Source organism: Penicillium lagena (assembly GCF_028827675.1).
Source record: "Penicillium lagena strain IBT 129212 chromosome Unknown utg000002l_segment0_segment0, whole genome shotgun sequence".
Taxonomy (NCBI): domain Eukaryota; kingdom Fungi; phylum Ascomycota; class Eurotiomycetes; order Eurotiales; family Aspergillaceae; genus Penicillium; species Penicillium lagena.
In genome coordinates, this window is record NW_026623223.1 from 1,879,150 (window position 1) to 1,895,676 (window position 16,527).

General features: G+C 53.8%; 6 protein-coding genes across 6 annotated transcripts; 3 read left to right on the forward strand and 3 right to left on the reverse strand.

Annotated features, from left to right (window-relative positions):
- Positions 1-109: 109 nt before the first annotated feature.
- N7510_003520 (putative mitochondrial DNA replication protein (Yhm2)) lies at positions 110-1,491 on the forward strand (the record flags this gene model as incomplete). The annotated part of the gene is made up of 6 exons (XM_056975446.1): positions 110-185; positions 245-269; positions 329-347; positions 432-528; positions 669-1,341; positions 1,437-1,491. 6 exons carry the CDS (start codon positions 110-112, stop codon positions 1,489-1,491), a joined length of 945 nt encoding a protein of 314 aa, XP_056835402.1.
- Positions 1,492-2,856: 1,365 nt separating this feature from the next.
- N7510_003521 (ubiquinol--cytochrome-c reductase subunit 2) lies at positions 2,857-4,412 on the reverse strand (the record flags this gene model as incomplete). Its single annotated transcript, XM_056975447.1, has 4 exons — positions 2,857-2,952; positions 3,011-3,870; positions 3,922-4,096; positions 4,173-4,412. The coding sequence occupies 4 exons, from the start codon at positions 4,410-4,412 to the stop codon at positions 2,857-2,859; spliced, it is 1,371 nt and encodes a 456-aa protein (XP_056835403.1).
- A 499-nt stretch (positions 4,413-4,911) lies between these two features.
- N7510_003522 (uncharacterized protein) lies at positions 4,912-6,865 on the forward strand (the record flags this gene model as incomplete). Its single annotated transcript, XM_056975448.1, has 2 exons — positions 4,912-5,808; positions 5,861-6,865. Coding segments are annotated over 2 exons (1,902 nt in total), but the record flags the coding sequence as incomplete, so codon positions are not given.
- Positions 6,866-7,498: 633 nt separating this feature from the next.
- Positions 7,499-9,645, reverse strand: N7510_003523 (phosphate-sensing transcription factor PHO4; the record flags this gene model as incomplete). The annotated part of the gene is made up of 2 exons (XM_056975449.1): positions 7,499-8,019; positions 8,073-9,645. 2 exons carry the CDS (start codon positions 9,643-9,645, stop codon positions 7,499-7,501), a joined length of 2,094 nt encoding a protein of 697 aa, XP_056835405.1.
- Positions 9,646-10,305: 660 nt separating this feature from the next.
- On the forward strand, positions 10,306-12,631 carry N7510_003524 (uncharacterized protein; the record flags this gene model as incomplete). The annotated part of the gene is made up of 3 exons (XM_056975450.1): positions 10,306-11,029; positions 11,086-11,541; positions 11,598-12,631. 3 exons carry the CDS (start codon positions 10,306-10,308, stop codon positions 12,629-12,631), a joined length of 2,214 nt encoding a protein of 737 aa, XP_056835406.1.
- A 980-nt stretch (positions 12,632-13,611) lies between these two features.
- hsp90 (chaperone Hsp90) lies at positions 13,612-15,777 on the reverse strand (the record flags this gene model as incomplete). Its single annotated transcript, XM_056975451.1, has 2 exons — positions 13,612-15,459; positions 15,520-15,777. The coding sequence occupies 2 exons, from the start codon at positions 15,775-15,777 to the stop codon at positions 13,612-13,614; spliced, it is 2,106 nt and encodes a 701-aa protein (XP_056835407.1).
- Positions 15,778-16,527: the final 750 nt, after the last annotated feature.

Below are 16,527 nucleotides of genomic sequence, written 5' to 3' on the forward strand. Positions count from 1 at the left end.
CGACTCACTCCCCTCCTCCTCCCTTCCCACTTTTTGTGATCCCTTCGGCGCCGCAGCCCCCTACATCCCTTGGTCAGGGCCCCTTTCAGCGCATCCCCAAGTGCCCCAGATGTCTACCACCACCCCGGAGAAGGCTTCGGCCCCCGTGCTGGAGAGAAAGCCCGTCAAGTTCAGCAACCTGTTGCGTAAGGATCCTTTCTTTGTCTTGGCAGGGCCCAGTGGTCTAACTTTCTGTCTTTTGCAGTGGGCGCTGGATTGAATATGTTCGAGTATGTCACCCCTTACAAGAACATGTCCCATACGATAATTGATGCTAATTGATCTCTAGGGTCACAACGCTTGGACAGGTACGGCCGCCAAAATCGCCCCCGAATATCGACACAATTGATTCCCCGCCAGAACCAGGCATACTGACTGATGGACCATTATAGCCGCTGGAAGTGACCAAGACAACCATGGCCGCAAATCGGGGCGACAGCTTCGCCGGTGCTATGGGTCGGATTTGGGGTCGTGGCGGGATCCTCGGTTGTAAGTGACACTGATCCTGATTCCTCCGATGAGCGCAAGTTGCGTGTGGTGTGGGGATGTGCTCCGACCCCGGACAAGTCTCCGACCAAAAGAAAATAATAATAATAATCAGAGGCTAATACCGACGGAAATTAAAACAGACTATCAAGGACTCATTCCATGGGCCTGGATTGAGGCTTCTACTAAGGGTGCCGTGCTGCTGTTCGTCGCCTCCGAGGCCGAGTACGGCGCCAAGGTGCTCGGTGCGCCCGACTTTCTGGCTGGTATCGGTGCTGGTATGGCCGGTGGTGTTGCTCAGGCCTATGCGACCATGGGCTTCTGTACCTGTATGAAGACGGTCGAGATCACCAAGCACAAGATAGCTGCGTCGGGTGTCAAGCCTCCCGGCACCTTTGCGACCTTCATGGATATTTACCGCAAGGAGGGCATCCGCGGTATCAACCGTGGTGTCAATGCCGTGGCTATCCGTCAGACGACCAACTGGGGCTCACGCTTTGGTCTGTCGCGTCTGGCTGAGACCGCCATCCGCAAGGTGACCAACAAGGAAGATAGCCAGAAGCTGTCCGCCTTCGAGAAGATCCTGGCTTCTGGCCTTGGTGGTGGTCTGTCCGCTTGGAACCAACCTATCGAGGTTATCCGCGTTGAGATGCAGAGCAAGACCGAGGACCCCAACCGGCCGAAGAACTTGACTGTCGGCAAGACCTTCAAGTACATCTACGACTCCAACGGCCTCAAGGGTCTCTACCGGGGTGTGACGCCCCGTATCGGTCTGGGCATCTGGCAGACCGTCTGCATGGTTGCTCTGGGTGACATGTACGTATCCATCTTTCCCTTTCCTTCCCGTCCTCATTGATCCATCCTTCGCTTTCATGTGACACCTCGGACTAACCACCGATACACCGAAATAGGGCCAAAGAGGCAGTTGAAAAACTGACTGGCGAGGCTGTCACTGCGAAGCACTAAAGAGAAGGTTTGAGATACCCTTCTGCTGTGCAGGGGTTTTCTGGTCATTGTAAGCACCGGGATATGATCGTTTTGACGTGTCGAGGTCGGTCATAAACAAACTCCATGCTTCGTTTGGCTCCGTGTACGAGAGGGCCGACTCGATACCAAGTACCCATTGATTACTGCTGCGGTGATTATTGTGATATCATCGTGCTTTTTTTCCTTTTTTGTCCGCGCTTTCGATGACTCCGGAGCAGCATTATTTATTTCCTACTGTACCCATTTAGATAGATGCCCATAGAATCGTGACCTAAAGCCTTTCATCGAAAACGCTTTATTCTCCACACAGCTGCACAGAGTGTAGTTCAGCCATCATTATTATGGAATTGGATTTCTAGGTCAGGAACAATGATCAACACTTGAACCCTTGAAGAACCCAGCGAACCGGAATAGAGAAAATACAGAAGTTTCTTCGCTCCTGTACCTGCATAGCCGATTCCTGCATAGGGAATAGCCGATTATCCCTAAGTTCTCCGCTGCCTGTCTCTGTTGTCATAGCTTTCTGATCAAAAATCCGATTTCGGGGGCGCAGATCGGCCTTTTAGTTTGCGCTGCCTTCGGCGATGGTTGTCGATACGACTTAGTTATGTGGGTATACTTATTCTCACTCGATACTCTTCCATACCTGAATGAGTTTAGGCGGGTTATTTACTTCTGGTTTATCATTCGGCTCTGGATGTTTGACCTCGGTTGAACTTCGGCTTGGGATACTGAACTCGGCTTTATTAAAAGGGGCGTCTCTCGGTATATAAGAGAGACAAGCCGTGCAATTGCTCTCACGTATCTGTTAGAAATTCATTCAATCTAGTAAATAATCAGCCCATTACGTGCAATTGTATTCGTGGATCACTGATACCTAGCGGAATTGATGTCATCGTTGATCGAGACTACTGGCTGTTTGCAGCTTAAGCATTTCAACTTTTTATAGACCTTTTGAATCAGTATACACATGTATTATGGAATGATGTTGGGGGTAGGTATATCATGCTTGAGGGCAATGAACGCATAATGAAGATCTCAAAGTTCAACGGTCATTGCACATGGCCGGCTGAGTTCGAAGTCTGGCCCAGGCTAGCATCTTAATGAGTTCTCAAATGTACATCTACGTCGTCTAGGTAGGCCAAGCTAACCGTAAGGCGTTCAATTCCTCAGATTGGGTAGTGCTGCATCGAATAAGGTACAATTGTATTACAGTCAACTACACCTTCGGACAAAGGAGATATTGGCAAATGAATCTAGACACAGGAGTTCACATCGGATCCAAGCAACGGGGGACACTGGCTTTCCCCCTTAAATCTAGGGGTTGTGTATTGTATACAGGGTTTAGACGGTCAGACCCAAGTCCTCGGCGTAGGGGAGCTGGAAGACATCGCCGACGCTGACGACGGTGGCCTTGCCGGAGAGGAAGGACTTGGCGGCCTGCGGATAAACAATTAATATGATAATATAAGAAACAAAATTGTGGGTTCAAACATACCTCCTTAACTTGCTGCTCTGTGACATTCTCAAGAGCCTTGGCAACCTCATCGATCTGGTAGGGCTTGCTGCCGTGTACCAGGCCGGATCCAGTGGCCTCGAGGCCGGTCTCGAGAGTCTGGACGGACTCCAGAGCACGGAACTTGGCCAGAGCAGCGGCCTTCTTGATCTCCTCGCTAGCGATCTGGCCGGCGGCGGCCTTCTTAAGGACGTCGACGACGTTCTTGCTGGCGGCACCAACCTGGTCGGCCTTGCCGGAGAGCATGACGGTGAAGAGACCGGCATCGGAGTACGCGTGGTTCTTGGTGGAAACACGGAGCGAGGAGAAGCCCTGGGTGGCCTGCGACAGGAGCGAGAAGCCGGGAGACCACTTGATGGTGGACTCGCCGCCCAGGAGCGCGGCCAGGACGGAGGCCTCGGGCTTGTAGCCGGTGGTACCGAAGGCGCTGGATCCGGGGAAGGCAATCACGACGGCATTACCGGCCTTGGAAGGCAGACGCTGCTGGCCACCATAATACTTGGTTGCCGCACTTGGCTGGACCTTGTACTGACTGGAGGCGCCGCCGGTAGGCAGGTCCTTGAAGAACTGGCCGACCCACTTGTTTACTTCGGCGGCGTTGGGGCCGCTGGCGACCAGAGCGACGTTGGACTTAGCGTAGGCGCTCTGGGCGTACTCAGCCACGGCATCGGCCGACAGGTACTTCTCGAAGGGCGCGGTCTCGGTCGGGGTGATCTGCGAGCCGAGGCCGCGATGGAAGGCGACACCGTGGGCAGCATCGATGGCGATGTTCTCGGGGTTGGAGAAGACGGCCTGCTGCTTGTACTTGAGGAGCTTACTGACGAGCTCGTTCAATTCGTAATCTGATAAAAGTGAGCACATTTTCCTCCCTTACCAACAAAAGTCCAACTCACCAGGGAACTTGGTCTGGCTTGCAACCTCCGCGAGCAGCTCTGTGAAGTATGGGAGGTCGTTCGAGAGGAATTTGGCCCGCAGGACGATGTTTTCGCGGGAGTGGCTCGACGAGATCTCACCACCCAACAGCTCGACCTCCCGGGTGATCCGAAGTGCCGATCGCTTGAGTGTGGACTAACCAATGGCAGCCAAATTAGCATTGTCGGTTTTTCATCAATGAATTGGTTCAATTGACGGCCAGGGGACTAACCTTGAAGGCGAATTGCTCAAGAGCATCGGAGAAACCAGGGAAGGGCTGGTAGCGGGAACCGGCCTTTGCAACTAGAGCGATAGTGCCAGTCGGGCCAGCCACCTCACGGTTGGCGACCTTCACACCAGCGGCCTCGGAGACATCGTACTGGAAGGCCGGATTGGCGGCGGAGGCCATGGCCCGACGGCCAACGTTGAGCGCTCGCGGCGCATTGCGGCTGAGGGAAGACCGCGACAGCATGGTCGCCTGGGTGAATGGAGGAAAGAGGAAAGAGTAGACACCCAGACAGAGCCAGGGAACAGGGCAATTGGCAGGGAGGGAGGGGAGGGGGAAATGCGGGAAAACAGGAGATGAACGAGACGAGAGTAGTGTCGAAGTGCTGAAAAGCTGCGTGGGCGCACCGGCCAATCAGGGGCCACCGGCCGGACGAAATCGGAATTCACGTGATCATGATCTTTGGGATCAGGTGACTTGGCGATAGCCAGAAAAAGATGCAGAAAGTCACAGTCGCCCGTTACACCCAATGCTCCTGCTGCGGTGACCTCGATCGTCGCTCATCTGCTGCACTGCAGGCTGGCGACTTCCTGCTACATCAACTATGACGTCCAAGGTAAAAATGCCCGTGACGACTCACGAGTCTCAAAAAAAAGTGCTTGCTCGAGGTGCTGACAACCAGCTCAGTTCGCCGCGGAGCTCTGTACGCTCCTGATCGAGGACCATTTCGGGGAGTTGTTTGCAGTATGTCTCTCCAGTATCACGGGGTATCGTGGTCGTGAAGCTTGAAGCTAACGGTTTTCGCGCGTTGAAGCGCATCTTTTCCACTCTACAAAGATACGAACGATTGACTCTCCCGCGGTTGAAATTCTATTCCCGCCTGACCGAGCGTCAGGTGCATCACGGCCTCGCGGCTATGATCCAGCACCACCTTGTCTACCACTACACCTCCCTCGATGACGGCATTACCTACTACGAAGCGAACCCACAGTCCGCATACTATCTCGTACGATCGGGCAAAATCATCCACCTAGTTCAAGACCGACTGGGGAAGTATGCGGCCAAAGTTATGGCCACCATTTTGTTCCTTGGGCATGCCCCGATCAGCTATTTGGAGACACTGCCGGAACTTCGATCTTCCAAGCCCGTGACAAACGGGGTAAACCATGAGGAGGAGGCAGCCGACGAACGGAACGGTGATCACCATGAAAGGCCATCACTCCTACACCCTACTCTTACAGCTCTTGCATCCCACGGCTACATCATGCGGGTTCGGGATGCACATCTCCAGAGCCCTGCGGATAACTGGCTCGACGCTGAGCGAACCGTCTCCTCTAGACCGGATATCAAATCATTGAAAGGCAAGAAACAGCAGGAGGCGATAGCTCACGAGACCGCGGAGTTGGTCGCGGAACGAACAGATGGAGACCTCACTCGCGGATTGATATTCAATGGGCTCCCTCGAGGCATCAAGCGCAAGTCAGGCCACGGTTCTGGCATACCAAACAAGCACTCTCGGATGGACCATGGGATGGTTAATGGCGATGGCTCTGGAGAAGAAGGGAACGAGAAAGAAGACGACGAAGAAGAAGAGAACGACTGGTCAGAGGATGAAGATGGATATGATACTGCTCCCATGGATGTAAGTTTTCTTTCATGCTTTACAATCCATCGGGTACTAACACCTTCCTTAGCCTGGAATAGTTGTCCGGGTCAACTACCCCAAATTAGATGTGGCACTTCGCAATGCTCGGTTTATCGAGCTCGCCGCGAACGATGCGTCTGCCATGACGGCCGAGGTATATGGTTGTCTTCTCCGCCGTATCGAATATCAGACATCCCGCTGCCGGGACTCGGCTGAGATTCCGCGTGAGGGAGAAGAAGGAGAGCAATACTCGGCTCCGATCAAGCTGAGTGCAATAGTGGAAGATGTTGATCCACAACTGGACCTAGCAGGATCTATCGGACCAATGAATCCCTCACAAACAACGAACCGACTCGGGAAACGGCCATTGACAAATGGCGTCAACGGTGACGATCATGACAATGATGATCAGGATCCTATTGACCGCACCGACGAGATTGACCAACACCTTCGTCTCCTGGCCCAACCACCGTACAACCTGACTTCACTGGCCCAAATTGGCGGTCTATCTACCTGGAGGATTGAGTTCCGGCATCTTGCACGCAAACTGCGGCATCGAGAACTGGAAACTCTCACCGAGTCGCGCTTCGGTGATGTCGCGTTGCGGGTGGTGCGCGTGCTGCATGCTAAGGGGAAGCTGGACGAGAAACGGCTACAGGAGATTACTATGCTCCCGTTCAAGGATCTGCGACAGACCCTCGCCAGCATGCAGTCAGGTGGGTTCGTTGATCTCCAGGAAGTGCCGCGCGATGCACAGCGGCAGCCTTCCAAGACCATCTACCTCTGGTATTACGACCCGGATCGGATCTGCGGCAGCATCTTGGAGGATACGTACAAGGCCATGTCTCGTACTCTGCAGCGGCTGAATTTCGAACGTGAGCGCGAGAAGGATTTTTTGGAGAAGACGGAACGTTCTGATGTCAAGGGGAATGAGGAGCGGTATCTGTCAGATGCTGAGTTGGAGTACCTGCAGCGCTGGCGGGCTCGTGAAGCCAAATACCTGGGGGCGTTGGCCCGGTTGGACGATATGGTCGCCGTGTTCCGCGATTACTGATCAGCCTGTCTCTATTCTGTCTGTTCATGAGCGACGAATCTCATAGCAAGAGTTGCATTTACAAGCGGCGCATCCATTGCTGGCGCTGCTTCGAGGATATCCAAAAAATTAACCGAATTTCATCCTTTGGGGGTGAGAGCCAATGGTCAATCTTGCGTGTTGCAGGGCACAAACACTCGTAGATATAACGATGGACTACTTAATTTCGGCCTGCAAGTCCTACTCAGCTGTTTCAAATATGGTTGACATGAGACTCGTCCAATCTATATCTATCGTTATGCCACCGTAAGCCCTAGACCTCGCTACAGGCTATTAGGTACGGAGATAGGCACTGGAATACCAAGGGAAGCTCGAGAGCGCGGGTGAAACCCCGGTTAAAGTATGTAGCTAAGTCAAGTCAAGTCTATTTGGATACACGAAGAAGGATAATAGCACAAACAAGAAAAAGCTGCCCCTCCCCCATTTGAAGTAAAACACCATCGCCGCCCGATACCTGGAGAGGGAATAAAACAGAAGAGCTAAGAAAATAGATCATAACACATAGTCGAACAACTCTGGTTTTACTCCAAATCAATCTTGTTATACCTTCTCGAAAGTAAAGCTGAAGATCATCAGCGCGCCTTCCACCGCAGATTACTTCAAATCCGGCGACATGGAGTCCGCTGTAGCTCCTTTGACTGAAGTCTTGTCTGTCGCGGATAAGGATGTGTCCCTAGTCGAGCCGTCCTGAGGCAGATCGCCGGCAGCAAGCTTCGCTTCAGCCAGCGCTAGTTTGGTGGAAGCATCATCCAGAGACGTCTTCAGCAGCTTGATGTAGTCGATAGCCATCTCAACCGCGGTGGCCTTGCTGATAGGCTGATTGCTCGATTTGTCCTTCTCCTTCTCGCCAGCCTTTGAGATATTGTTTGCAGCCGCTTCGCTGGCTTGTCGGGCCTGAATGAATTGCGGTGGGATGAGCGCTTCAATCTCCTTGAGAGCGTTGTTGATCCGATTCCGACGGCCCTGTTCAGCCAGCTTGTGGTTCGTGCGTTTGGAGCTCAGATTTTCTGCGAGACTTTCGGGGTACGAAACGCCAGACGGCAAGGTGCCATCGAGGATGTGTTGGTAATTGGACTTAGATGCCAGATAGATAGATGACGTGTCATGGCTCATGCCTGGGAAAGGGTTAGGACCAATAGAAAGAACCAGTCTAGGTCTTTTGACTTACCATCACCTCGCATGAGTGGTTGGATATTGGGGCTAATCTTCGGCCGCAATTGTGGGCTGGCATGTGTGGCACTTAAGCTCTGCCGTTTGCGACTGGAAACAGGAGTTGTTGAAGAGTCTGACTTCTTGGGAACTGGTCCGCTCGGGGAAGGCATGACTGTACGGGGGCTAGGAGCAATAGACCAACTTGGAGGTTGATCAGTCGCAGCCGAACGCAGCTCCAGCGACGGTGTAGTATTTGCAGAGTTCGTAGGACTGATAGTGCTGGTGCGTATGGCTGTATCGATGCGAGATACCTTGGGGCGAAGCTGCTGCGATGAAGTAGCCGCCTCCGGGAGGGAGATATCCTCCATTGGCTCGTCTTGGTATTCGGGTGGCGCAAGCTGAGCTTGGCCGGTGAACTGGTCCGAGGGGTCCGGCGAGTGCTGCGATCGGAGGCGCATCAATGTTGCAGGGGTGGCCGCCCCAGCCGGCAGCGACCGAGAGTGCTGGGGAGCGATCGCGGGGGATCTGCGAGGCGGAGGAAGAGCCGGGGGTGGCATCAGAGGTTCTGATAATGGTTCAGGGGAGACCGAGTCTTGGCCAGAGCCCTCGTTGCTGCTGGCCTGGAGAGAGCACACATCATGGTTGAGCGGCTTTCGGATGTTCAGCTCCTCATTGAGGTTATTGAACAGCTCTTCCGAATTAATGCTAAGGGTCGACTTCTTGCGCTGCTGCTGCGCCCGGATGGAAGGCGACTGCTTGACCTTACTCCGCCCAGTGACACGAGAAGTGGACGGTCGTCGACGACCGGACTTCCTTATAATGTGAGGGGATGACGGAGACGAGGTCCCTGGGAGCGGGTTGATCTCTGCGCTTGTCGGGACAAACCCCACATCAGACACCTGCCTGTGGTGGAATGGGTAGCCGCTGTTGTTGGACTGATTCGCATTCTGTGCTTCCAAAGCAGGAGAAGTGAGGGGAGTGAAGTACTCTCCGGGGATGGTGTATTCGGGAAGCCGGAACTGATTCTCCAACGGAGTCATGGCAGGAGAAACCAGGGGAGTGTACAGCGCCTGCTCCTCGTTGATGCGCGCATAGCGATCGTACATCTCTTGGCTCTCATCCACGCGCTGGGGATATCGGGCGGCATTACCATGCAACTCCATACTGTTCGGCGTCGGCGGGATCATCGGCTGGCCCTGCATATAGTGCGAGGCCTGCGATGGCTGCAGGGAGCGCTGTTGCGAGGGATCTGGCGCGCAAAAGCCTGGGCTCATGCTGGGCGCCGAATAGGCCAATTGATGGGACTGCGACTGGCTGTTGAAGTCAGACATATCCAGCTGGCCATACTGCATGGGGTGCGAGGTCGGCTCGGTATCCATGTGCACCATCTCGGAGTCGGGACCCGTGGTGGTGGATGGATTGGCGAGCGAGTGTTGCTGGGAATGTTGCGAAGCGCCGGGTCCGTGCCCATCGAGATCGGAAAACTGCATGCCGAACTCGAGGAAGTTGGAGAACTCATCGTCAGCCGGCGCAGTGGTGAGCGAGCCATCATCGAGCTGCTCGGGCCATGACATGGGTTGTTGCTCCATTTTCAAAGCCGGGAGGAGGGGTTTCTATCCGTTTCTTTTTTCTTGTCTTTCTTTCTTCAGGTGTCAGACCAATTAGGCTGGGGGGAGCGGGGAAGAATCCGCCGCGAGAAAAGAGAGAGAGCGACAGATATCCAGGCAGGTTGGCCGAGAGCAGGGCTCGAATCAGCGAAGATGATGAGACATGGTGCGAAAAGAGAGACCAAGTAATAGTGGGGGAAAGAGGGAGAAAGTGGGAGGGACAAGAACAAGACAAGACCAGGGGAGATGGAGAGGCTTCGGGCGGAGACGGAAAATATCCACGTTCGGCTCGTCTGTGGTTCGCTTTTTACCGCTCCAGGCGCTACAGTATTCTATTCTGCCTTTGCACTACACACATAGTACGCTGGATAAATAGAGTAATTAACCCTTCAGCCGGAGACATCAAGACATATGTACATATGTACTTATGTGACCTATAGGATGTACTGCGATGCACTAATTCAATCAAGGCCAGTGGGTCTCGCTTGGTCGTCTTCTCGGCCCGATTGTACATCGAGGTACCGTGACCCTTGCTTACGTACGCCTCTCTACATGACATGATCATACATCACCCATCATCCTCAATCTCATCCTCGCCATCACTAATGTCCCTCTTGTCCGCTTAAATGCTGCGCTTCCACCATGCGCCCGCCTGTCTCTGACCTGCCGGCCTTTGACCGCAAGCCATCCTTCGATCGCGCTCTATCGCCATCCCCAGATCCCCGCACTGCCGTCCCCGCGACCTTCTTCTTGTCCCGCAGTCCACATGCCTCAGATCCCGGATCCCCTCCGTTTCCCCCTGACGATACCGAGTCTTTCAGGGAGAGTATGTATGGCGTTCATAGCCTAGATGAGACCCTGTCGCACGCCGGGCTGGTCGGATCTCCACATTTATCACCCCGCGACCCACCTGCGGAGTTCAAGGGCGACCACCAACAACAGGAGGCGGATGAAGATGACATGGACGAATGTCTAATGTCGCGGCGACGGTCAACGATCAAGCCGGTTGACTCTGGTCTTCAAAAATCACCTCCCCGGCCACGGGGCTCCGACACGGCCTCCCGCCCTCTGACCCCGCTCAACTTAAGCAACCCCGATGAGCCCTCGTCGCTACCCAGCAGCCCCAAATCGATTTCCAACCAGTCGCTGCGACCACTCGATGACATGTCTATCACCGATGAAACAACCAGCCAGGTCATCATGTCGGGGGATGAGGACGAGGGACCCCGGCTCGGCGTATCCCCGCGCCCCACTCCTGGTGTTTCCCAGTTGATTATGCCGAGTATCAGAATGCCCAGCCGACGACCCTTCACAGAACGAGGGAAAGACATGGGCCGATTTAAGATGCTGTTGGCTGGCGCTCCTGGTATGCTTTCCACGGCCCCGTTACTTTTGGTTCAGCTGTTCTAATATCCTTCTAAGGCTCGGGGAAAACTTCTTTGATCAAATCGATTGTTCAAGCCTGCGAGGACATTGTACATGTCGATTCGCTTCCCGTGAGTACTTCATCGCAGCATCGCCGATCGTCGCGAGTTCATTCCGGAGGCATACCCGGTCAGGGAATGCCAACCACCACCACTGAAATCTATGCAAGCACTAAACCGTATCCCTGCTGGTGGTCTGATCTGGAGGACTCGCGGGTCCTGCGACGACGGAAAAGCATTGACGAAATTGTGCTTGAGCGGAATCTCTGCTTCATCGACACACCTACAACCTCGCTGAGCCGTGCTGGACAGACCGATGCCATTGTGCAATATATGCGTCAACAGTTGCTTCGTGCGACTACCGCCCTAGAAGGTGCAGGCATCGATTTCCAAAACCTACTTGCTGGTAACGGTGGGTCCCAGGTGGATGCCGTCGTATATTTGATTTCAAACGGTAAATTTAGTCGCTATACCGGGTTGAGCTGTAGTCTCATAACTGATCTTGTGCAGACACTCTACCGACAGACTTGCAGTGCATTCGAAAGCTCACCGAGTTGAGCAATGTCATCCCAGTGATATCGAAAGCGGACACCATGTCTCCCGAGCAAATTGCCTCGCTCAAGGAACGGTTCCATGAGCATGCACGAGAGGCTGGAATCAAACTCTTCCTATTTGGTAGTGCGGATGGTCTAGAAGCACAGCCACCCTTTGCAGTTTCCTCTGAAAAGACAGCCGATATGGAAGTCATGGATGCCAGCACCCTGATGAGCCCGGATTACGTGCAGCCTCTAGTTTGCTCTGAGCTGGAATTTTTGGTGCAGAAGATATTTGACCGAGATAACCTAGCCTGGATGCGCCACTCAGCTGCCAAGAAGCTTGCACAGCGACGCGCTAACTTCCCATCTGTGCCACCATCGACGGCTCCGCTTCCCAATGCTCTATCTGGGCCTATAAGCGGCGCATCCCCGTGGCGAGCTACCTCACAAACGTCACTGAACTCACCCCTCTCGGGTGCTGGCGGGTCGCCGCCCAGCTACGCTATGGCGCGTCTGGCAGACTACACCCGGAACGAAGAGCAACTAGCCCAAGTGCGACTGGCGCAGTGGGCAACTGATCTTCAGCGCAGCCTCCAAAACGAGCGTGATCGCTACACAGCGCTAGCCCGCGGCGAGCGTGCGGTCTGGCTAACCGAACGACTAAGCGAGTGCGTCGTCGACGGTTCGCTAGTCCCTCTCACCCAGACCCCAGGCTTCCGCAGCCTGCATATAGCGGGCAGTGAGAAAGCTGGTGCGGCGGGCTTGCATGTCGGACGATCCCGCTCTCCGGCAGAGTACCGCGTTGCGAAAATGAGTCCGCATGACCCACTGGGCATTGTCGGCTGGATCGATGATATCGGCCACCGGGGTTGGGTGCTGGTCCAGATCGTCGGCAGCGTCGGCGTTGTCGGTGGCCTGGCGCTCTGGCTCGCTCGCACTTGGGGCGTTCCGGCCCGCACCCTGGCCGAGTTGAACTTGGACTATTTTTCCGGCAGTATGGAACGGTAATAGCTTTTCACGTTGCCTTGCTTGAGGGAATTGCGTATGACCTTGATGAGGTATGACTGAATATGTTGGACGGTTTTTTTTTTCTTTCTTTCATTCTTCTTTCTTTCTTTCATTCTTCTTTCTTTCTTTCATTCTTCTTTCTTTCACTGGCTGGCGGATGGGCGTTGATATCTCGCTCTCTTCCCCATGGGGTATCTCGGGGTATCTCATTTCCCTTATTTTATCCTATCATCGGCGTTTCTTCGGACAGGGTGTTGTCTTTTACTCTTTCATTTTAACGGTGGCCACGTATCATACTCGGGCAAACTTCATTTACTCAAAGGGTTAGTAGGTATCTAGTCTTCAAAATGGATCATGCATGCACCGAGAGATAAGTCTTCAAGCAATTTCATGGCCTTAAAACGCCGCCGTCTACGCACGCTCTTTCGATACCATGCAGCCTCCACCATGAGGCCATCCGTTGTACAGCATTTCTTCGGGGACTTCAAGGCCGAGGAGTTGCCTATAGAGAAATGTCACTGAGCTCGTTGCTGTAGTTGCTTTTGAAAATTTTATTCACAGTACATAGTTTCCCCATCATTGTGAACGAGATCAACTCCAAGGTGTTTCCCATTCTGGATGAGATCGAAGGAATTGATACTACGAGTACACCAGCTACGATGGGACCAAGAGCTAGTTGGCCTAAATGGATGCAGCAGAATAGACAAGATCAATAGAATCAAGATTTGCAAGCAAAGTCCAGTTCTAAACGCACAGGGCTTTTCCATTCGCGATAACCTCCAATCAAGCAACCGTTTCAGCAAAGAAACAGAAAGAGAAAGAGACTACACAGTAGAAAAAAGGGGAAAAAAAGTGAAGTAAAACCCAAAAGCTCTGATTGTTGGACACATTTAAGAAAAAAGTAGAAGAAAAAACATCAAAGAAGGAGGAAGTCGTATCCCGTTTCCCATTTCCCGTTAGAAAGAAGAGAGGTAAACCATCTAGTCAACCTCCTCCATGGCGCTCTCGCCGGTGGCCTCAGCAGCGGGGGCATCCTCAGTGGCCTTCTCCTCGGCCGTCTCGGTGTCCTCGTCGATGTTCAGACCCAGAGACACGAGCTTGTGGATGCGCTCGGAGAAGCTGGCGGGCTCCTCAATGGTGAAGCCAGAGACCAGCAGGGAGGTCTCGAAGAGAAGCTGGGTGATGGACTTGACCGTGCGGTCGTTCTCACCGTCAGACTCGACCTTCTTCTTCAGCTCCTTGATGATGGAGGACTTGGGGGAGATCTCGAAGGTCTTCTTGGAGGACATGTACGAGCTCATCGAGGTGTCACGGAGGGCCTGGGCCTTCATGATACGCTCCATGTTGGCGGACCAGCCGAACTGGCCGGTACGGATGGCGCAGGGGGCACCCATGAGCTTGTGCGACACGACGACCTTCTCAACCTTGTCGCCGAGGATGTTCTTCAGAGCCTTGGCCAGGTCCTCGAACTCCTTCTCCTCCTGCTCGCGCTCCTTCTTCTCCTCCTCGGTCTCCTCGAGCTCGAAGTCCTTGGTGATGTCGACCAGCTTCTTGCCGTCGAACTCCTTCAGCTGGGTGAAGGCGTACTCATCAATGGGGTCCACCAGGAACAGAACCTCAAAGTTCTTCTGCTTGAGGGTGTCCAGGAAGGGCGACTTGGCAACAGCCTTGATCGACTCGCCGGTGATGTAGTAGATGTTCTTCTGGTGCTCCGGCATGCGGGTGATGTAGTCAGTGAGAGAGGTGTTCTCATCACCAGACTTGGTAGACTGGTAGCGCAGCAGCTTGGCCAGGGTCTGGCGGTTCTGGGCATCCTCGTGGATACCAAGCTTGATGTTCTTGCTGAAGGCAGAGTAGAACTTGTCGAACTGCTCACGGTCCTCGGCGATCTCGTTGAAGAGCTCAAGGGTCTTCTTAACAATGTTCTTCTTGATGACCTTCATGATCTTGTTCTGCTGGAGAGTCTCACGCGACAGGTTGAGGGGCAGGTCCTCGGAGTCGACAACACCCTTGATGAAGCTCAGCCACTCGGGGATGAGGTCGGTGGCATCATCGGTGATGAAGACGCGGCGCACGTACAGCTTGATGTTGTTCTTGGTCTTCTTGGTCTCGAACAGGTCGAAGGGAGCGCGCTTGGGAACGAAGAGGATGGCGCGGAACTCGAGCTGACCCTCAACCGAGAAGTGCTTGACGCCCAGGTGGTCCTCCCAGTCGTTGGACAGCGACTTGTAGAAGGAGGCGTACTCCTCCTGGGTGATATCGGCCGGGTTGCGGGTCCAGATAGGCTTGGTCTTGTTCAGCTCCTCCTCCTCGATCTTGGACTCCTTAATGGTCTTGGTCTTCTTCTCCTTCTTCTCCTCGTCCTCGTCGACCTCCTCGACCTTGGGCTTCTTCTCCTCGTCCTCCTCCTTAGTCTCCTCCTCGGCCTCCTCGTCGGGGACCTCCTTCTCGGTCTCCTTCAGGACGTGCAGGTAGATAGGGTAGGAGATGAACTCGGAGTGCTTGCGGACAACCTCCTTGATGCGGCTCTCGTTGAGGTAGTCCATCTGCTCATCCTTGAGGTGCAGGATGATCTTGGAACCACGGCCGAGCTGCTCGCCCTCGGTGTCCTGGGTCAGGGTGAAGGTGCCACCAGCAGCCGACTCCCAGACGTACTGCTCATCATCGTTGTGCTTGGACACAAAAGTGACCTTGTCGGCAACCAGGTAGGCCGAGTAGAAACCGACACCGAACTGGCCGATCATGGAGATGTCAGCACCAGCGGACAGGGCCTCCATGAACTGCTTAGTGCCGGAGCGGGCAATGGTACCCAGGTTGTTGATCAGGTCCTGGACGAAAGGGTTAGTCACTCATACAGCAAATCAATCCAAGACTGATCTAGTACTTACAGCCTTGGTCATACCAATACCGGTGTCCCGGATGGTCAGGGTCTTGTTCTCCTTGTCCGGGATGATATCGATCCGCAGATCCTTGTTGGAGTCGAGCTTGGAGGGGTCGGAGAGAGCCTCATAGCGAATCTTATCAAGGGCATCCGAGGCGTTGGAGATCAGCTCACGCAGGAAGATCTCCTTGTTGGAGTAGACGGTGTTAATGATGAGGGAGAGCAGCTGAGAGATCTCAGCCTGGAACTCGAAGGTCTCCGGCATGATGGCGGTGTTGAGGGGAATTGGATTCTGGGAGAGATGTTAGAAGGGATGTTTTGACAATTGTGGTGGCGAGGCTGAGTTTTCTTCAGTCTGAATGGTGGATTGATGGGTTGGTTGGGAGGTCGGTGTGGAGAATGGCTGGAGCTGAGAAAGAGGGAGGGGGGAAGGATCTTACAAGAAAAGTTGAGTTGAGGCTGGAGAGGGATTAGGGGAGGGATTAAAACAGAGAGGTTCAGTTCGTGATAATTGGGGGAGAGAGTAGCTGCAGGGAGCAACACGGCGTGAAGAGGAGGAAGAGGGAGGATGGAGAGAAGAGAAGAAGAAGAGAGAGAGAGGGCGGGCCACCTTTTTCTTGTGTTTCCAAAAAAATTCGGGTGGGTTTCTACGGCAATCCAGCAACTTCCACGGTCGGTCAGGCAACTCATCCCTCTAGTTTATTCTTCGGATCCCCATCATTCACTCCTCTTCTAGAGTCTTCCCTGCACTCATCCGCAGAGAACTAGGATGTCGGTCGGGCCCCTGGCTGTACTACAAACGCCCTGGTGAGATGGAGAGCTCGGTTGCTGCCTTAGGCATCCACAGAAGCTTCTACATCTAGAACCTTCCCCGCCGGACGACTACCGATGAACAAGATGCACCAAAACAGGGAACCCCGGAGCTTGCTATGCTAGTTCAAAATATGCGGTATAGAAAGATCTTGGGGGGTGACTCGGATCATGGCACAAAAAGTAAAAAAAAAAAAAAAAAGAC